Source organism: Ceratotherium simum, chromosome 10 (assembly GCF_057802395.1).
Source record: "Ceratotherium simum simum isolate JZ-2026a chromosome 10, ASM5780239v1, whole genome shotgun sequence".
Classification (NCBI taxonomy): Eukaryota; Metazoa; Chordata; class Mammalia; order Perissodactyla; family Rhinocerotidae; genus Ceratotherium; species Ceratotherium simum.
Genome location: NC_141909.1, coordinates 4,433,341 through 4,456,085, shown reverse-complemented (window position 1 = coordinate 4,456,085; position 22,745 = coordinate 4,433,341). Strand labels below are relative to the sequence as shown.

Here is a 22,745-nt window from a genome sequence, read left to right as displayed (position 1 = left end):
TAGTCACCGCCGGATTTTTTTCAAAATACCTTAAAACCACAGACTGTCAATGACCAGCATATCTTCACCTCATATCAAAGTAATTTAACCAAGGACTGGGAAAAAACATGCAGGGCCATGTGTATGGGCAAGGAGTGTGGGCAAGGAGGGAAAAAGCCCTCTTTTTATTTAATGCAGGAGCCCCACGAGCTCATTGACCATTTAATTACTAAAGCTATTTCTCTAGTTGAATTTGACAATTAAGGTGGTAGTTTAGTTTTCTTTAATACACACTTTTTCTAATGGGTCTATATAAACTTGTAAATTATAATCATGAAATACAATGTTCTCACTGTCAAAAAATATATACTAACTTTATGTTTTCAATGCTGCTTTAATTTTAGTGGCTGGATGGTTACAAGTATCAGCTGATGAACTGGTGTCTGCTTTAACAACCGATAGCCAATATTTTAAAGGTAAGTGTTTCTACACTCTGACTTTCACCTTTGCACAATTTGTGGTCTTCTTTGAAATATGGAAAATAAATACAACCTCACCTTTCCCCACCTAGTGAAGCTATTTCTATGAATTGAATGCCAAATGAGAAAAGCATTATGAACTCATTTGGTCACTTGATATGACTCTAATTGTAAACTCTTTATACTCTTGAGAGACCATTTTGATTAACTGGTCACCCTTTTCTAGCTAATCAGTCATTTTAGACAAATAAAATCATCAATCTGAGAGGATTTATTCAACTAAAACATTGGTCCCTTGCGTCTGTGGTGCCGTGCTGCCCTCTTCAACAAAGAGCGTCCTTTTCCCTCTACCTCATCCGTCATAATCATAGCTGCCATTTATTGGGCACTTATGAACTGATGGGAATTGTGCCAAGTGCCATAAACGTTGGAATTTTTAAATTCTCACAAATCGCTATGAAGCGGGCATAACTATTTCCATTTAAACAGATGAGAAAACTAAGATTCAAAGAGGTTAAGTAACTTTGAATATCAAATCGCTAGCAAATGGCATGTTTGGAGTTAGAATCTAATGCTACTTGGCTCCCAAGATGCATCCCTATCCTATGCACATCTCTACTCAATGGGCAAGGAGGGTGGTTTTCCTACATGCTCTTCAGTTATTCACTGTAAATCCTTGTCTTACCAACCTTCTTCTTTATTGTAATTTTGAAGACTCACCATCTATCTGATCTTTTTTCTTGAAATCACCACTATTCTTGCCTGCTGTTTCTATTGGACCTACTTGCAGGTGTGTGGTTTGTCATTTCTGCCTCATCTCTAGAGTTCTCTTCCGTGTGCCTGAACTTCATGAATCCCCCATCATCCACTCAGCTGCCCGAAAGTCACTCTTGATGCCTCTTGCTCCTTCTGCGTTGAGTAGATCAGACACCCGCCAGCTCTACTCCATAAATCTCTCTCATTCTCACCGCCTTCTCGTCACTTCCATCGCCCCTGCCTTAATTATCATTCCTTCCCTAGATTATGGCAAGAACATCCTCATTAATCTTTTTCTGGCCTTATCTCATTTTACCTTTTTTCCGCACTGCTTCAGGAATAATCTTTCTGAAGTGCAAATATGATTTTCCTCCATGGATAACAATCTTTCAAAGATATTCCAACTCCTTTAGAGTAAATCTCATCACTTTAGGATCGCATAGGGGGTCCTTTATTATTCGAGCCATACCTATCTTTTATGCTTCATTCTTAGCCATTTTCCCATCACTGCCTTTGCATCCAACCACATTACATTTCTTGAGGTTCTCCAAATGCATTATGATATCTCATGACTTTTTAAAGAACAGTTGAACTCAGCATTAATATCCATAATTTAATATATGCAGGTCTTTTTGTTTACACTGCCCTCAACTCCTTACTCACCCGCCCTGTCCGTGACCCATTAAAACCCTTCAATCTTCTTGACTCTAGAGACCTCAATTGGAATATCATGAATGGCACACCTGCTTTCACTGCCACCGTGTGTTGTTGATCCTGATGGCCTTGAACTTATAGCTCCCTGACTCTTCATTACCTGCTGTTTTTGTTTTTTCCTTTTATCTCAGCCTGTCTCAGAAGCAGTTCTCCCTTATCTGTACCTCCACTAAATGACAACTGACTCAACCCTCATTTCACATGGTCATCATCCTATTACTTAACTCCCTGCTCAGCCTGAGTTGCAATGGTTAGCCAGGTTGGCCAAGGCCATAGAATATGAATACTAGATTCCCATTTCCTCTTGACTCTCTAGCATAAATGCTGTCATAAGTTCAACTCCAAATCATCCTCACATATTTTTTCCTTGGTTTCTTCTCTAGTCTATTCTCTCCTAAGTATCTTATCACTCAAGATTTCAACCACCATCTCTTTGATAATAACATAAAAATTTCCACCTTAAGTCTTGATCTTGTTCCCAAACTCCAGACTCACGTTTTGGTTAGCTAAACCATTTCTTTGAAAATATTTAAAATATGACTAATTTTCCAGATGGTCAGGTTTAGCCAATGCCTTGGGGATGATTCAATATCTAAGCTAGTGAGCTGTTATCAGAAAACTTTTTAAGAGGGCCCTACAAAGAGTTGGTTCCCCAACTGAAAGGAAATTACACAGCCTGCTTGAGGTTAAAAGCTGTGGTCAACATTTGTAGCAAATAAAATTGCAATGTATACGGCACTCATGTGAGGGAAACATTTTATGTAATAACTGACAGAGACCTCATTTATTATAGCCACAATATATTTGTTAACATCTTTTGGTGTATATGGATGTGTGAGGATAAGTAGGACGTGCAGTTTTGTTTGCATCTAAATGAAGGAAACCTTGTTCTTATGCCTCCTCTCCTTTCTACTATTCCAGGAGATATGATCACACGACGACACACTATAGAGATGGCTGAATTTTACCGGGATCTCCTGGCCAAGTCCCTGTACAGTCGTTTGTTTAGCTTTTTGGTGAATACTGTGAATTGTTGCCTCCACAGTCAAGATGAGCACAGCAGGTAGGATGGATGGACCCTGGTCCTCAATGTTATTCCTATCATGGCCGACTTAAAAAGGCTCACCTCTTAAAGATGCTTCACAGTGCAGACTGACCCATAAGTTAAACTATCATTATAGCATTTCATTTTAACAAGGTGATTTTACTTGTGAGTTTTATTGACTATTTTTTAGAGATTTAGACCCCTCTTCCACACATACACACACACACACACATTGATGAATTAATCAAATCATCTCTCATGCATAGAAATGCAAATGTATTCTCTCTGGACTGGAGGTATATATGGCTTTTTGAGTACCAAGGAGTATAAAAAATTTATAAATCAGGAAGAAGACAGTCCAAGAATATCTAAAGCACTTAAGTTTGTTGAGAAGCCCATGTCTCTCTTAGAACCAATTTGATGATGTGTTTCAGATCAGTAATTCTTTCTGTTTTCTTCACCTATTTTGTCGATTATTTGATGAAGGGTCTCTATGGTAATTGTTTTGACATGTGGCCTTAATCATCTTTAAGCAGTAGCTTTTCAGGGCTATTTGATCATCTAAAAATTATAGATCTCCATAGCGTCTTGTGAATGGAAAACTTTGTTAATATTCTTGTCACTAATAATGACCTTGAGCAAGCCATTGAAAGCAAAATCGCATCCAGAAGTCTTCACACGTATGCTTGTCTTTGAATGAAACCTTTTGAGAATTTCTTTGTTGTCCGTATAGAATTCTTCACCAAATTCCTGAAAATTGCTGCCTTTAGAGGTTTCTTGGAAAACATTAGAACTAACATGTATTAATGGGAAAATTTTTAAATAAATATAGACATCTCAGAAGATCTCAAGGACAAAGAGATACTATAATTCTCATTAAAATATACACATAAAATCTCACAGCACATTGATCAGCATATTCAATATACAGTCTGTTTTCTGAGGGTAGGTATAGCATTATCTATATTTTAGAAGATATACTTTAGTATTTGCTATGGTGAAGATTCTTGATTTTCTTATTATTTCTTATTATCAGTTAATTTGTGATTTTTCTTTAAATATTAAGAATATTCACAGAATGACACTAATATGCTAAATCTACCACATTAATATTGTATAAAATTATTGGCAGGTCTGCTGAAGTTGACGGTAAAAAAATTAATATATAAATCTAGCTGCACATACAAACTTTTAGAAAATTTCCAGTTGACATTTAAATCTTACAGAGCCTTAACTTGATATAATTGGAAAAACTTATGCATAGTCTAGATTTTTGACTAAACACACACATAGAAAAAAATACAAACATAAACCTTGGGAAACACATTATTTCCCTTTCAGTGAGAATATTGCCACTGTGTCAATGTATAAATTCATGATGTTAGTCTCATCTTTTAAAATTCTTTACTAAGTAAATGAATAAGGGTAAGTATTAACGGGAAACTAGAAGTGAGTTGATGTATTATAAGTTTAAATTCTGAGAGACAGTATTTTTATTTGAGTTGTAACTCCCATTTTTTCCTCTCTATTTCTCCCGTAGGTCACCCAAACCTGAATTTAAATTCTAAAATAACGCAAAGAAAGGTTATGTTTGCAATATTTCTAACTCATCAAAATTCATGGAAAGCTTAAGGTTTTGTAGATTTACAGACCCATTTCCTAAGTCATAGAAAGGTCTCAAAATTTGGATAAACTTAGAATAGGCTTTTATTGCTTATGAATTCTTACTTTTTTCAAAATTTTGTAATCATGTCAAAAAAGGATTATTTTAAAAATATATATCCCTATGGTTTAGTTTGGCAGGCACTCTTGATGTTGATAGGAATTATTTTTCACATTATATTTTTTTTGTAAATTTTGGAGGAGAGAATAAATGTGAATAAGATATACACTAACAAGTTATAAAGGGATAACAAGTGAAATTGAAGCAGATGAAATATTTGTTCTTGGAATGCTGCATTCATTTCCTGGATTTAAAAAGATTTTACTTTTTTATATCTAGATTCCAAATAGGGTCACTTCTAAATGAAAATCTTGGCATATAATGCAAGAGAAGCTGACCATTAGTTAATTAAGATGAGCAAAAGCGTTGGCCGTGTTGGCCTAGCCAGAATCGAGTCAGTAAGGTTAATGTGTGGACCTCTACCAGCCTGCTGCCCATCGTGGTCTTGGTTTCTGTGAAGGCTGCCTGTGCTGATGCCGCAGGCTGGAGACCAACCAGCAAGGCAGCTTTTATTCAAGGGCCACACTTAGTGGTCAGGGCGCTGCAGAAATTGAAATACACTAAAACTTTATTTATGACGCTTAGTTGAGAATGATTTGGTACAATCAGGTAAAAGGAATAATGATAATAATAATAATATAATGCCTTCTATTTGTTTAAAAGTTTATTGTTCACAAAGTGTGTGCATATTAATTACCTTCAGAAGAAATCTTGTTCAACAGCTAAAAACGACATGTTTTATTGTTGAAGAAACAACGACTCTAGGAAACTGAAGCGTGGACCGTAGGCTGCTCCCTCAGTCTCCCTTTCAATGTTCTTCCCTTGGAGAATCTCCATGAGAATCAGTTATAGTGTTAACTATTTTCTGAGCCTTTTTTTTCCTAAACTATAATCTTCTGACTTCTAAAGCAAAGGGTGTTGTATATCCTTTAACTTTGTGTAACAATGTCACCACTATAAAGCATTTTTATAATCTACTGTAACGCAAGCACAGTTCCGCTCTTTCTGACCTCACCTTGGCCTCCTGGCTCCCTGACAGATTGCCAGCCGCCTCCGCGGCACTCTTGGTCTGTCTCGTCCCCATCTCCTCACCTCCTTTGCTGCCATTACCTTCCCACCGCCTCCAATACCCACGTGTTCAACTTTGCTCAATGCTTGCATGGGCTTTTGGGGGGATTACCCAATAGCACTCACGTGTCTGATTCTTAATCAGTTGAGAAATAAGACCGAGGGTAAGGCGCATGGGAGCCAATATACCAATTCCCTGAGTGATACAGCAGCCACAAGAGGACACAGCTTTACTCAGAGGGAGCTGCTTCTGACTACTGCTCTCAGAGTTAGACTGTCTTGCACAAGTCCCAGTCAGCACTGAGGTGGGCAGGGCCCGTGCACAGCCTGGAGGAGCAGGGGTGGCCTCCATCTCTGTGAGAGCCAGCAAAGGGCAGCTCTGGGCCAGCCTGCCCCGTCTCCTCCCACACTCCCCTGTGGAACAGGTCACCCTAGCAGGGGCCAGGACAGTTACAGCTGGTGGAGCTTGTCTCCATGAAAGGAAACCCCCAGACTGCGAATGAGCATCTCCACCTAACAAATGCTATTTAGAGTCAACAGACTTGAAAGACAAAGGCCCATCAGATGCAAGAAAGTATGTAGGCTTTGGGATTCCTATTCTGAGTGATTTGGGTCTTTTTTCCTAGTGTTTCCAGAAAGTAGAGCTGAACCCATCCATACCCGGGATACCTTCGTAGTTTATTTAACTTGCTATCAGTTCACATTAAATTGATAATATTTAACTATTAAAATATGATTTTAAATAATATCAAATCATTTCTAGAGAAAAACTAATAAAGCGGTTAAGTTTGATCTGATTTTACTAGTATTTTTTGGCCCCAACTCCTCTGTGAATTGTCAGCTGACACCTAATGATGAGCAGAGGCGTCACCATACTCCATGTTTAAACCATGCGGAGGTCCATGCACAGATTCCTGTAACTTCGTATGTGGGAAATTGGCAGCCACTAAGGACACTGGAGGCGCTGACCTCCTCTTCCTTTCTTCACTGGCCCATGTTTCCTCAGTGAATCCAGAGGTGTGCTGTCCAGGCCCTTCCTGGGGATACAGCCCATCTCCCCAAGGAGACATCGTCCCTCGGACGTTCCATACATTGCAGTCAGACAACGTTGGGGTTGTGGTCTGATCACTCCTTTCAGGAATCGTTAAGATGATTGCCAGCATGTCTTCTCCTCACTGAGTTAGCCTATTTGATCAGGAAAGAGCAATATCCTGGGCTTTACGATTTCCCTGCTTCCCAAGCGAATTCAATCACCTGTCTGTCTGTGAGAGCAGATATAATGTAGGAACTGCAGGACTGGCAACTCCTTTCTCTCTATCAAAGCACCTCTCGATAGCTCTAAATACGATCCTTTCCAGGGTCTAGGCACTGTGTCTCAGAACATCACCTTAAAAACAAATTTTGTGACATGGAGAGGATTCTGAAAAATTTTCCTTAATGTCTCTACTCTTCCATGGTTTATTTTGCCTCATTATTATAGAAATAATTTTGTGATATTGGTTGGCTGTTTTTAATATAACATTCAAAATGGAAAGGCTTGCTCTTAAGTATTTGTTGTTCTTTTCCTTAATAAACTAAACAAACCCTTGAAAAAGGTAGTTTAGGGAGAGATTAAATTTACCTTTGATCTGAAAAGGCAGCATTATGAACAAGATCATGTTGGCCACGAGAAAAGTGTTTTTTTGTTGTTGTTGCATCAACCTTATAAGTAGGATTGTGCACAACTTTTCAAAAGTGTAATGGTATTATTACTTATTTTGAAGAAACCACTATATTAATCAAGTATGATTTGCAGTGTGATGAAAACACGTATTTTTCTGTTTCACTTTCCTTTAAAATGTGTTCAATGAGGATAGTATTTTTTTGGCCCTGGGAGAAAACATATGTTGGTCCCAAGACTTTTTTATTAGGTTTTAAATACATTACAATTCTATGAATCTTTAAGTCCCTACATATCCAGTATTTGAACAGAGATTGTCCAAAGGTAAGAGTTCCCCTCTGTCTCCCCCAGTTAGGCCTGTGGTGGCAGCGGACTGCCTTCCAGGAAGGGAGTGAGGTGGGCTTCTGCACTCAGCTTGCAGACTGTGCCTTCAGCTCCCGTGGGAAATGGGGGCAGGAACAACAAAGAGAGGGATGTTTCAGCGTCGTGATACCCGGAGGCTTTCCCGGGGAGGAAAAGAGCCATCCCGACCCTTTCTCTCGGCTCCCTCGTGGCTCCCTCGTGGATGCCCTCTGCTGGCCCTCTCCTCCTGCAGTCCCGAGATGTGAGAAGGGCGTTCGTTCCTGCACTCATTGCTCCCACCTTCACCCATGGCTCTGGGCAGCGCGTTAGACATAGGCTCACAGCATAGATGGGTTGAGACCCCACACCTTCCCAGGTGTGCCTCTTGAGCAGGAGTCTCTGGGTTGAGGGCGAGAAGGAATTGGGAATGGGACAGTGAGTTGAGGCGTATTGGACATTTCAGTTACTCACTTTTTATAATTGTTGAACAAAAGATATGCTCTAAGCTGTACTTAACTTTTATAAAGGATATTATCTGTGTGATTCTGAAATAAGATAAATGGTTAGAGATTCTTATTAAAGTATAATGAATAATACTTTGTTTTCAAAAAAATGATAAATAATTTTTGCAACTTCTAAAATTTGACCTGTTTCGTAATGCAACACTTATATCCCCAAGATTTAATTATCAAAGTTAAATTTAAAATTATTATTTTTCCTGAATTGACACCTTCATCAGAATTTTGGTGCAGACTTGACTACTGCAGAGGCACTCACAAGTTAATACAGTCTTGAGCAGGCAGAAAGGTTATAGAAACTTTCGGGGAGTTCTCCAAATGTCTTCAGACACCAAAACCTAGAGTTTATTTCAACTCATTTTCATCATGAGCTCTGAATACAATGGTTTATATATGGGGACATCTGAGAAATATAACCTGTTTAACATTTCCCTTTTTACTGTTAGAAACACCCCAAGAATAAGTAGATTGAGAGTTATAAAAAGATTAAGTTTAAGAGATAACCCAATAGAGGGGTATTGAATAAATACTTTATTCATTCATTCATTCCTTCATTCATTTATTTGTTTCTGTCTGCATGTTCTGAAATCCACATTTTTGGAAGGCACAATTTGACATGCAAGTGTAATACAGTAAATAAATTAAGTTTCAAGCATACATATGGATGTTTTTTGGTTCATCACTGAGCCTTCAGTTGCTTATATTGTATTACATTCTTATAATATTCTAGTTGACCTAAACATAAACATTTAAAAACTGTGTGATTAATTACATTCGAGTTCAGTGAGTCGTAGAGACTTTAGGATAGTTCTCCAAATGTCTTCTGACACCAAAACCTACAGTTTATTTCAGCTCATTTTCATTGTGAGTTCTCATGTATCCCCGCCTATTCCTTTGACACCTGGTTGGAGAACTTCGGTTTGTTTCCGGGGTTCCCTGAGGATAAATGACATGCTGTACGTGAAGTTGTCAGCACAGTGCCTGACTCAATGAGGATGGTTGCTCCAGGAAAATTATGGTGGCTGTGGCTGGAGAGAAGGCTTCTTGGTCCATGGTAGTGTATCCAAGGAGAGGGAGGGCTGTAAAAAGTGCAAGGGGACAAAATGCTGGGAACCCGAGATGTAGTCCGTCACTTCCATTTAATTTTGATTCAGTAATCTTGTTTGAATTGGAGAGTAGCAAATAGAGGAAATATTTTGTTCTTTCGAAATAGAAATGTTGCTCTTCACCTACACCACCAAGACATAAGGGGCGCTTCCTACATTTGCTCAGTTTTGCTTTGTGATAAGCAGCGATAATGGATTCGAATTGATCAATTTCTGTGCTCTTTCCCTTTCTCTTATGACACACCTGTGACCGGTTTGCAGAGTGCCTGACTAGGGTCCAGAGCACAGGTTGTGGTCTTTGATAATTGCAAAAATAAGGTCCCCATGCATTGGAAAACATATTTCCTGATCAGTAGGGGCTCCCTGAGGAAAAATCCCATGGAAGGATACCAGATCCTAACGGGACAGGTGAGTAAGTGGTACCTGTACCAAGAGACCAGCTATGAAGTGGAGGAAGCGTTGGATGAACAGAGATGCTCTGTAGAGATGGGGACTGTGGGCATCTGGGAACATGTGTGAGAAGGATGTCAAATTGGAATGAAGGCTTCAGGCTTTAAATATGAAAGTGATCCGGGGAGGCATGGGGTCACCATGCCAGAGGCACTGTGTAGAGTCTTTGTCCTTCAATCTATAGGTTGAGGTTGATTATGGAGAGAGGAAAGAAGGCTGTTGAAAAAAATATCGCTTATGAAATTTATCAGACTATTAAAATCTTCCCTCTCCCATCCAGTATGACCACAATAAGGTTTAAATAACAGGAGGAAGTAGTAAACAGATATATCAGGGAGAAACCTGGACTGTTTTAAAGAGAGGTTGAAGTTATTTTCCTTAAAAGTTTTTTTTTTTAATTCACATATCAACTCAATGATTTAATTTCTGAAATCATCAGTAGGATATTTTTTACATCTTATCCTGTTTCTAAACTCACATAGTTTGATTATAAGGAAAATGGTTTTGTAAATCAGTATGGAATGTCCTAGGTGTCCAGAAAGATTTCTATCAGCACATTTACCAAATGGCCCATGTGTTCCCCAACCGTCTTGTTGAGGTCATTGTAAAGATGGCGATGTTAACAGTGGAAGCAGCTTCCCAGTGTCTCACAACTAATGACTAACTCTCTGAAATGAGAAAAAAGAACATGTCCAGTAAGAAATCAATTTAAGGTCCCATCAGTGTATCAGGCGAGCACATTCCTCTCCAGCATCTGACAACGTTTAAAAGAATGTTAGCATCTCAGTGAATATAGAAGATCTGCACTAATAAGATCACAACAAGCAATTTAATATTCATCTTCAGAAAAATTGCACTCCTTCATTAGGTGAAACTTGCTATTCTTTCTTAATTAGAGGGAACAAATATTTCATACAGAGAAAAGATAATGATAGCATTGAAGAATCCTGCAGGCTGGTTTACAAAAGAAACCCCACATCAGAATTTTGGGGAATCTGTATGGTGTGAAGACTGTCTTAATGAGTGGCAGAGAGGCTAAGGCTTAACTTGATGCTCTGAAAGGAAAGTGCAGTGAATTTACTGGGTTAAGTGCATATAGGATTTACGTTTTCATTTGATAATTCTCAATTTTGTTCTACTGAGAATTCAGTTCGTATACTGTTAGTTTTGAATATTTAGTGGTGTATATGCACACGTTTGTTGAATTTCCAAGGATTTTAAACAGAGGAGAATATTTTTGCTGTTTATATTGAAGTGATAGCCAAATTTCTTCTTTCCATTTGTCTCTCGTTGATGCTGTCAGGTAGTATGTAATATACTTAGGAAATGTTGTAGTGTACCTCCACCTTCTTTAGGTCAAGGTCCAATCTGAGAATCCAATAAATGGCATAAACACACAGACACACAGTTTTCCATATAACTTATGAAGATTAATAGACCTCCCTCCAAAAAAAAAAAGTCCATGTACCTGGACTCTAATTTGTTGATTAAAGAAATTAATAAATTCTGAATTAATACCTTCAATGTGACTCATAGTCTCCTGGTAGTTCTTGAGGATTTTTAAGTCAGAGTATTCTTTTGTAATCATTTTGTTGTTGATGTTTTTTTAACTAGAAATTCTTTCTAAATTTAAATAAAATCTATAATTCTTAAAAACAAACTCTGAGGTGCCTCTTAATAGATAAATAACATAACTTTTAAAACACTAATATGATGATAAGCATGTTAATCTATTTTGTAAGATTATTTTTAGTAGATTATCAGGTATAACCAGGTCTTTTTCAAGGGTCTTGTCCATTAGCAACAGAAAATCAGAAACTTAGTTTATAGTGCTCTAGGGGACCTGATGATGGAACTAGGGAGGACCATCTTTCTGCTGCACTGCAGGCAAGCTGTTAAAAACATCTTCGGGATTATGATTTGTACCTACACTATTTGCACAGATCACCTATAAATACTTCACCTAACATCCTACGAAAGTTTTCAAATTCCATCCATAGGCTGTTTTTTTGCTTTCTGTGCATTTGTCATTACTTCTACAGCAAAGGTTACCCATCTTTACCGTGAAACCCTTGGTATGCTTACTAAATACAGTAACAATTGGACGTGTATTAATATGCTTTAGACTTTAGGATACTATTTTTTTATCAAAGTGTAATCAATTTTTAGCAATGCATTGTGTGCCTAGAGGTTCAGGGGCCCATAGCACTGTTGTGGCCCTTTCAGGGGTTCACCATCTCCTCGTGTTTCACAGGATGCTTAAGCCTAAAATTCAAATCAGGTGTGTGTGTGTATGCATGGGTGTGTGTGATTATTTTGCTCTTAAATTATTTAACCATGGGGCTTCTTTTTTAAATGTCAGATGCATGCAACTTATGACTTTTTAAAAGGACTGAAATGTAGCCATAAAAGTTGCAAATCATTCTTTAAAAAGTATAATTTGTCTTATCTTTTGCGAGGAAGTGAAATCAATTGGGCAGGTTAACTCTGTGAGTTAAAAGTTTGAAGACTGATCTCCTCCAAGGGTGGCAACCATTGGGAGCATCCCAGATGATGAGAATTGTCCATTGCTGGGACTTGAAAATCTGAAAAGGGCATAACAACTTAGTTACCCCCTGCTGTGCTGCCTTACAGACAGGTCACCTCCGCTTTGGAGGAGGGCTTGCCATCATCCCCTCCAACAGGAAGGGTTAAAGTAGGCAACGTTCCCCTCCTTCCTGAGTCAGATGGTTGGGAAAGATTTTATTGAAAGGAAGCAACATGATTTTTCAGAACGTATGCATTCAGAATATATGCCCCCCACCCCCCAAATACAGAACGGAACTTTATAATTGTTACCTAACTCCAGATTTAAGTGTTGTATGGTCTTTGAGACTACCGGCATCATTCACGAGATGATCTGTGGTGATTCTCAACAGCGGGGGGTAGGGCGGGGCTCAGTGACTGTTGCAAAGCAGAAGAATATTAAAATTCATGTAAATATCTTTGCCAGACCACACACATCTCACCCATAACACTCAAGGACTCACATTGAGAGAGAGTTTTCAATGCCCCTCAGATTTTCAAGACTGAAATAAGTTAGGAAATGATCTAACTGGTAAACTAGGTGATAGGAAAGCAAATTAAGAAGAAAACATCTAGAAATTAAATGTTTTTTCACTGTTATTTTGATAATAAAATTGGAAATTAATTTCCCCAAGAAAACATCTGACCATATGATGTATTTAACATCATTTGAGAATCCTAAGTAAAATCTCATTCCCTCTCTCTCTCATTTGGTATGTACTTTATAAATTGCTGTTCAAGTTCAAAAAAGGTAATAGAAATTATCTGTCTCTACTGACCAGATGCAAAACTGGGAACGAAGTGAAACTTGCTTCTCTAGCATAAATTGAACACTTAAATGAGTCCAGTTAAAAACCAAATGTTTACTTATTCGTTTCGACTTTGTCCCTTCAGACCTTATTGAAATGATTATGAAGACTTAAGCTCTTTAATGAATATTACAAATCAAAAACATATCCTCAAGAAAGATAATCTAAAACTCTAGATCATCAGTTTGTAAGTCATTAAGAGTTGTAAAAACGATATTTTGTACATTATCTTATTAATTATAGTGTAAAGTATTTAATTCTTAATAAGTGAATTATATTGTTAATTCCCAAATGCCTCATAGAAATACTAAAACACCTGCTGTGCATTTGTGGGAAAATGAAAATAGACTTATTATCCCGGGTTTTTTTGTTTCCCGCTTAATGTATGATGTCTTTCTTCATTAACTATCTTTCTTTTGGGGGAAAAGATTTCATAGTCAAGAAGAGTACAAAGAGTTATAGTCAAGTCACTCACTTATCTACTATCTAGAATTAACATCATTAACATTTGTCACTTTTGCTTCAGATTTTTATTAACATAAAAGAAATAGACAATTGCAGCCAAAAGCTAAAGCTGCTTTTGTTCATCAACATAGGTGGATTCCTCTCCTTCACTCCTGATAGCCAAAAATATCATTAATTCTGTATAAATGTTCTAAAATTGGTTTTTTATTTGTCTGTATAAAAGTTTTTCGTAACAAGTAGATAACGTTGTGAGTCATTAAGAATTAAAGAAATGCTATGATAAAACATCTTATCCTGCACTTCTCTTTTTACCTCCACATGGTTTTTGAGATTTAACTATATTGATACCTGAAGAGCGAATTCATTCTTTGTCACTGCAGCATTAATTCCCCTGGACGAAGAAACCACAATATCCTCATCTACTTCCCTTTTGATGGATAGTTAAGACTCTTTCCATTTTTTCTCAATTACAGAGTGTTGCATCCTTGTACATGTCTCCTGAGATACATGTTTAGAATTTTCCCTGGGGTGTGTATTTAGTGGCAGAATTATAGGGAGAGTATTAATCTGCATTTCCCTGGTTACGAGTGAGGTTGAACGTGGTGAAACAGGTTCTGACCACCGTGGTGGTGATGTGCCTATAGCTGGACAGTGAGATCTGTTCAGTTATACAGAGCACTCTGACTTCAGGGCCTCGTCACAGACATTGTTTTCCTCCTCCAAGGCCATCTTACACTTTTTCCTAAAACCCTTAGATTTTCAATACATTTGAATTTATTTTTGTTTATATGAGGAATTGATATAATTTTATAGTTTTAGTCAAATATTCAATTATCCATACCCCATTTATTAGAAATGCTTTTTCACCCCCTCCTGATTTTTAATCTGTCTGACTAAAACTATATCCATAATATATTGTTTTAATAAGTTCTCATAATAAGTTCTTATTTTTCATATTTGTTTTGGTTGTCCCAGGGTCTTTATTTTTGCATATGAATTTTATCACCACTTTGACTAGTCCATAGAAAGAAATTCTTTGGGGATTTTTACTAGAAATACAGTTATAGATTAATATGGGGAAAAATGGTGCTTTTAGGCTATTAATTCTTCCAAAAATATGATCTATATTTCTATTTATTCAGGTATTTTTTTAATTCCTTAAATAATGTTTGTATTTTTTATCAATTTCTTTGCACATTTTTATTTGATTTTTTTTCTATGTTCTTTGTACTTTTTGTTGCTATAATGAGTGATATTTTTCTATTACATTTTAATTTGTTTATTGGGACACTCAGTGTTGAGTTTCATATGTTGATCTTATATCTAAAAACCCTGCTGACTTTTCTTATTAGTTCTAATAATTTTCCTGTGGAATATCTTACTATTTTGTAATGTAAATAATCATAATTGTCTTTTTTCTCTTCCTTGTCTCTTATATCTCTTATTTCTTCTTCTTATTTTATTGCATTGGCTAGCACTGCCAGTACAATGGTAATAGTGGGTATTCTTGTCTTGTTTCCAAATTCATGTAATATCTCTAAATATTTGCATTAAGTAGTCTGCTTACTTCGAGTTCCAGTGCACAATCTTTACTGAGTGTTTTCAACCATGGATGGATGCTAAGTTTTATCTGTTTTTCCTTTACCTTAATAAGTAAGGATTATTGTAGCAATTCTCTCCTTTTCTTTATTCATGTGGTAAATTGTATTGATGTACATTTTTTAATGTTGAATAATTTTTCGTTTATAGTGCAAAAACTCTATTTGGTCATGATGTACTAGATTCAATTTTCTAGTCTTTATAAAGGATGTTTGCATTTATTTTCATTAGTGAGATGAGATTTTATTTCTTGTCTTCTTATATAATCCTTTGCTGTCAAGTTTATGTTAAGAGTAAATTGGGTTGCTTTCTCTGTTTTACTTCTCTCTAAAATTGCTTATGCTAAATGAAAATGATAGGTGCCTTGAATGTCTGGTGAAATCCCTAAAATCTTTGGGGGAGATAGAGGGAGGGTTGACTTTTGAATATTAATTATTTTAAAGTTTATAAGTCTAATCAGATTATTTTGTTTCTTTTTTGAGTCATTTATATTTTCTAGAAAATTGTCCACTTGAAGATTTTAACTGTATTCACCAACTAAATCACAGCTTTGTTTTATAATCCCTTGATCTCTCTTGTAGCTGTAGTTTGACAACTTTACATTCCTGGTATTCTTTCTTTAGGCTTTTGACGCAGTGTCATTAATAAGTCTTCCTTGAAACTTGCCTATAAGAATTATTTTCAAAGATCAATTTTTTTGTTTTGTTGTCATTTCTCACATTTATGTTATTTGTTGTACTAATTTCTACAGTTTTATTATATCCCTATTTTGACTTTCTTTGATTTTTTTTCTTTTATCTTTTATTCTGACTTTCTGAGTAGAATGTTTGTTTCATATTTTCCAGTGATTTTGCTGACCCCAAGTCTATAAAGTGTCTCCTAAGTACTTCTTAGCACATTCTAAACGTTATATGTGTAGCTCTTCCTTTGTTGTTTAGTTCTAAATATTTTGTCTTTATGTTGTGTCAGAGATAAAATAACAAGCAGTTTGTCAGAAAAATAAATTTGACACACCATGTATTTCCCTGCTTCATCTAAACTGGGGAGTTTTTTCCCATTAAATAATGAGATGTCTTTGATTCTTATGAATATAGTATGAGTGACTTCTATTTCTGCATAGACATTTAAATCATGGTGCTTATTGCCATGACAACCAAAACTACACAATTTAGTAAAATATCTGAGACAAAACCTGCTTTCTAAATAATTCTCCTTCTGCTCCATTTCCTTACCAAAACATCCATATGTATAATAATTTCCTAAAGAGCTAAGAACCTTTTCTCTGTAATTGTACATTTGTTTTTCATTATTTTGTGAGATCTATTTTTTTCAAATAGAAGCATCCAGAGGAATAAAAAATATTAGAGTTTTACCAAAGCATCGTGTATATTATAATACTGAAAAATAATTTTAAATTACTACACAATAAATACAAAATAATGGTTAAAATTTACTACCCCTTATTATAAAAATTACCATATATTATGCACACAATAATGGTTAAATTCAAATATTAATCATGATAATGTGAGAAATTGTTTCAAGAATAGTGCAGCTTATTGAACCAATAAAGAACTATTTCCAGTAAAGAACTTTTCCAGTAAGTATGTGTTTTTAGGAGATGGAAGAAAAAAGAGATTTGTCAGATCTATGAGAATATGATGTTTTTAGTATCAAACAGTAGTTGTTTTTCCTTTTTGATAATGACTATAATGCGATTTGCAAATATTATTTGAGAGCCAAATAGATTCAATAAAATGTGTAAGAAATTCAGTGATTTATAAGGCTAATAAAAACCTTCTAGCGTTCTGCTTCTCCAGCTCTGTCTTGACCCCAGAGTACAGAGGCTGAAGCTTGTGTATTTTACACAAAGGTTAAAATTCTTTGCCCTGCTGGCCATGCCCACTGTCTTGTTTCATTTCTAACTGGGGAAATGTATTTGGCCTCTTTTCAACCCGCTGATAACCTGTCCTGCTCAATAGAGTTAACCAAATCTGTATTTATTATGCTCCTCTGTGCCTGTCATTGGAGCACAGTGACAGTTCTGCCAGAATAAATAATGCTGCAGTGCCGTTCAGAAATGAGAGCAGAATGTCCCCTTCTGGCTCCTGGTGACCCTGCTCCTCCCTGAAGAAAACACCAGGAGGGAAATGTCAGAACCTTAATTTGAATATTGTTTGCCTTTTTCGCATATAATTTTCTAATAGAGGTGGATGTGCTTTGCAACTAAAGGACGTTTTTAGTTTTTCTCAGCTCCATGCTTTTAACTTTTCTTGCTTCACATACTGTCTTATTAAAAATGCATTTTCCAAGCCTGGCTTCTGTATGTGTGCAGATGTGATACGTGGTAAGGGTGCAGTTATTGTGGTTATCATTTATTAGATGTTACCTATAAATGAAAGAGGCTTTGAGCCAGGGGTTGTTTCAGTTAATATTGCAGTTAATACCAAGAGGTAGGTATTATTTTCTCCCTTTTTCAGATAAAGAAACTGGAGTTCAGAGCAAGTGGCCCAAGTCACAGAGCCAGGAAGTGATGGATTGGAGTATGAACTCCACTATGTCAGACTTAAAACCTGAGTTTTTCCAAAAATGCCTCCCACATTGAAACTGTCAGAAGAGTGATTTTAAAAAGCATAGTTTTAAAGCTAAATTGAAAAAATTAACTGTTTAAAATATATGTGATTTCTTGATTTCAATCTATGGATATGTCCCTGAGGGCAAGACTGTTCTCTGTTCTTTGTATCTGGGTCTCTAGCACCTAGCACAGTGCTTTGCAAAACTAGGTGCTCAGTATATATTCATTGAAAAGGTGAATGAACCAGTAAGTGAATTATTTAAAAGCCACTCTCAAGAGGAGAGGTGTTAGTAGCTTACAAAAATGGTCCCAATCGTTTATTCTTCTCTGAATCCATGCCCAACACAATACAGCTTTGACACTTCTCTTATCAAGAGATTAAGAGGTCTGTTTCCCCTCCCTTTGAATTTGAGCTGCCCTTGTGACTTGTTCTAGCCAAGAAAATACAGCAAAAATGATGAGGTGCCAATGCCAAGGCCTGGCATGAATCTCCTGTCACAGATCCCTCTCATGGCCACGTGCATAAGCCCAGGCTCACCTGTGGAAGATGAGGGACACTCTGTTAGCTTGCCAATGGCCAGCCAACCCCACGGCATTTGGGTGACGTCATCCTAGACCTGCCAACCCCCAGCCAAGCCACCCAAGCCAACAAAAGGACTCATGGACCATAATAAGTACTTATTGTTTTTAGTCACTGAATTTTGGGGTGGTTGGTTACCCAGCAACATCCACTTGCTACGAGTCGTTATCTAAGTAACGTGATTTCCATTGCTGCTGTTTTGAGCCACAAATCATGAATATGTCCATTTGAAGGTGATTGTTACAAAAATGGCTCTCCATTTCACAAGTGACTTGAGAGATTCTGAGATGATCGCCCCTTCCCATGTCTTCAAACTCTCTGCTCCATCATCTTCTGGGTAGTAAATACTTAAACCTTTGGGTAATAAAGATTTATGTTTTTCAAAACTTCCTATTAAATTGCAAAGATATCCAGAAGTACTCTTTACAATCCTAAATAGTCAGAACCTCATAAAAAGGGGAGTTTGGGTTCGAAGAGAGTTACTATGAAGAGAGAAAAGGAACTCTATTAAGAAAAGTGGGATAATTTTGCGATATATACAAGTATCAAATCCTCGTGTTGTACACCTTAAACATACACAATGTTGTATGTCAATTATATCTCAATAAATCTGGAAAAAGAGAGAAGCATGATAAGTGAACAATGGACCAGCACTTTTTCCTGTAGTCTATAGCTAGTGGGTTATGTATTTCATATTTTGTGTGTGTGTGTGTGTATGTGTATGTTCAAGTACATGGTAGTTAATTTATGCATATTGTAATTTTGTCTTTTAGCTAGGTTTTAATTTTTTAAAAGGGTAATAGGAAGCAGGAGATCTGGAGTCCTATTCTAAGCCTGACACTTATCCTTAACGAAATCTTTAGTAAGACATTTGTGTCCTGTGAATTTTAATTCTCTCAATCTCTAAAACTGTGGTAATCTCATTTCATTTTTCCTACAGATGGAGGCCTGGCTTACGTATCTCTCTGGCTTAGTTTTGGCTTCAAGAACTAGGAGTCTGTGATTCCTAGTCAGGGTACATTGGAAAACCTCAATCACACCCAAATATCTGGTGCTCTTGAAATATATTTTGTTGGGTAAATTGGACCAATTGGTAGTTTACCCCAGAACACAGTTTTCTGATTGGGGTAGCTGAAGTCAAAATGATTTAATGTCATATGTTCTTTGATTTTTGTTTTGACAATTTAAAAAAAAACCCTTTTTCGTTGATATTCTCCTCCAGACTGCCAGTAATATTTGGACTTTTATTGAAAATTGTGTGTATCTGAAGTCCAAAGACTAAATCAGAACAATAAAGGTAAATTGTAATTTTCTAAATTGGTTTCAAGTATGGAATAAAGAAGCCATGCAGAGAAATATCAATATCATTTTTCTAGAAACAAATGCCAAATATACTATTGATTTTCTCTCCATTCTCTCCCTCTCTCTCCCCCCTCCTTCTCCTTTCCTCCACTACATTTCTCCATCTGAATCTTGCATCAGAACCACGGAAGGAATAAGGTGTTTTACACTAGGACATGTTTTCCAGAGTATGTTCTGTGGAATATTAGTCCAAGAAGTTCATAAAACAAATAAAAACTTTCAAGAAAGGGCTTCCTATGGTCAAGAAAGAGCTGTACATTGCCTTGGAGAGGCACAAAGCACACTGTTCTGAGAAGCTTTGAACCAAAGATAAGAGCATCCAGGTCTAGTTGACCATAGACCTGAGAATGCCCTTGAGAAACTCTTCCACAGCCAATGTAAAAAGCTGAAGGAGCACAGGATCCAAAGCTGCCTGCCTTGATGGGCTAGTGATCTTCTGCAAGGATTGGTTTGCAAGTAATTCACTGTTGCGAAAACGGAGGATGACCCCTCCCGGCTCGGTGCTTCCCAAATAGACTGAAAGCTGCTTAGGACAGGCACCATGTCTTACACTCCTAACTGTTGACAGACTGAAGGGTGTGGTGAAGCTTCACTGTACTTTTCAATTGACAGATTGAAATAGTGAGAAACTATCCATAGACTTCTTCAATTTGCAAAGCAATTGTTTTGAGTCTTTCGTCACTTCTTATTGCCAGCAGTTGACACAACTACCCATAGCATTCTTTTTTTTTTTCCTTGTAATTTTTTTTTATTGTGGTAACAATGGTTTATAACATTATATAAATTTCAGGTGTACATCATTATACTTCTATTTCTGCGTAGACTACATCATGTTCACCACACAAAGACTAATTACAGTCCATCACCACACACACGTGCCTAATCATCCCTTTCATCCTCCTCCCTCCTCCCTTCCCCTCCTGTAACCACCAATCCGATCTCTGTCGCTATGTGTTTGTTTGTTGTTGTTTTTATCTCCCACTTATGAGTGAGATCTATGGTATTTGACCTTCTCCCTCTGACTTATTTCACTTAACATAGTACCTTCAAGGTCCATCCATGTTGTCACAAATGGCTGGATTTCATCATTTCTTATGGCTGAGTAGTATTCCATTGTGTGTATATACCACATCTTCTTTATCCATTCGTCCCTTGATGGACACTTAGGTTGCTTCCAAGTCTTGGCTATTGTGAATAATCTTGCAGTGAACACAGGGGTGCATGTATCTTTATGCATACCTGTTTTCATGTTCTTTGGGTATATACCCAGTAGTGGAATAGCTGGATCATATGGTAGTTCTATTCTTGATTTTTTGAGGAATCTCCATACTGTTTTCCATAGTGGCTGCACCAGTTTGCACTCCCACCATCAGTGTATAAGAGTTCCCTTCTCTCCACATCCTCTCCAACAATTGTTGTTTCTTGTCTTGTTAATTATAGCCATTCTGACAGGCGTGAGGAGATATCTTATTGTAGTTTTGATTTGCATTTCCCTGATAGTTAATGATGTTGAACATCTTTTCATGTGCCTGTTGGCCATCTGTATGTCTCCTTTGGAGAAATGTCTGTTCAGGTCTTTTGACCACTTTTTAACTGGATTTTTTTTTGTCATTGAGATGTATGAGTTCTTTATATATTTTGGAGATTAACCCCCTATCAGATGTATGGTTTGCAAATACCTTCTCCCAATTGTTAGGTTGCCTTTTTGTTTTGTTGATGATTTCCTTTGCCGTGCAGAAGCTTTTTAGTTTGATGTAGTCCCATTTGTTTATTTTTTCTGTTGTTTCTCTTGCCCAGTCAGACATGGTACTTGAAAATACATTGCTAAGACTGATGTCAAAGAGCAGTTTGCCTATGTTTTCTTCTAGAATTTTCATGGTTTCAGGTCATAGCATTCTTACTGCACTGGTCTAACATCAAGAAAAGACAAAAGAGGATTAATCAGCCCATGCACGTTTTCACCACCAGGAGTTAGTTGTTCTAGGAATTCTCTTAAATACCTACTAAGTTGAATGACCTGTTCTTAAGGCTCAGCTGGCAGCTCCACGTGTCTTCACCATGCTTTATCATGGAAACTCTCTCTCTGCAAATGCAGCCTCACTACTTTATGACATAATGGGTGAGCTCTAAATTGGTCCTTCCCAGCCCAAATTATTCTAAAATGTGTCAAATTCAATGGATCCTTGAGTCTTAGTAGAACTGGTAGTACCATTATTAACAGGTGAATTTTAAAGGCTGCAGATCAGATAATACCTGTAAATCCTCATAACCTTGACCTAGGTTAGCTCACCTCTTTCGTTGGCTCTACACTGACAAGTCCAAGCTCCGGATAAGGTCTAGAACTCCACGAAGAGTCTTGATTTCTGCCTTGTCGCCGTCGCCATCACCATCCACAAGCGTTTGCCATGCCTGGCCTTCTGTGCAGAGTAGCATGTGCCTGCTGGCACTCGTCCACCCATTCACATAGGGCATTCGCACATAGGGGAAACTGCCTTCCTCATAATTAGTATCATAACAAAAATCTCTTCTCTGAATATCACAGAAAATTGCAGATGAAGTGTTTTGATGGCGTCCTGAAAACTATGCCCATCCAACCCACCTGGATTACCCACCCATGTTGGGATCTTGCCTTTACTCTGCCTTCCAGACCAGATCCACCTAATAGGGTTTCAGATGTTTTGACTTTCCCCCCATTTTGTCCTGAGCATTCCCTGACTGTCCTTGGCCGTACACCCCAACTCACCATTTTCTCTTTGAACCTCGGGCTTGTTGAACCTCGGGCTTGTTGAAAGCCAAATATGAACTGGAAATGCACCTTCACAGTTCACTCTGCTTTCAAGCCTGTCTTCTGTTTGATGTGCATGGATCCTTTCATGGCATGGATCTCCCAAACACACTGGATCAGCCTGACCCAAGTCCTGAATCCTGCTGCTGCACTTTGTCTCGCAGT

The 22,745-nt window shown here is 37.3% G+C and overlaps 1 protein-coding gene across 2 annotated transcripts in view; it reads left to right on the top strand.

Annotated features, from left to right (window-relative positions):
• MYO16 (myosin XVI) overlaps positions 1–22,745 on the top strand; it is a 550,785-nt gene that overhangs the window by 322,155 nt on the left and 205,885 nt on the right. For both annotated transcript variants that reach the window (XM_087435860.1, XM_087435859.1), the window contains exons 19-20: positions 384–455; positions 2,850–2,991. In XM_087435860.1, coding sequence (XP_087291986.1) covers positions 384–455; positions 2,850–2,991 — 214 coding nt within the window. The remainder of the gene's footprint in view (positions 1–383; positions 456–2,849; positions 2,992–22,745) is intronic.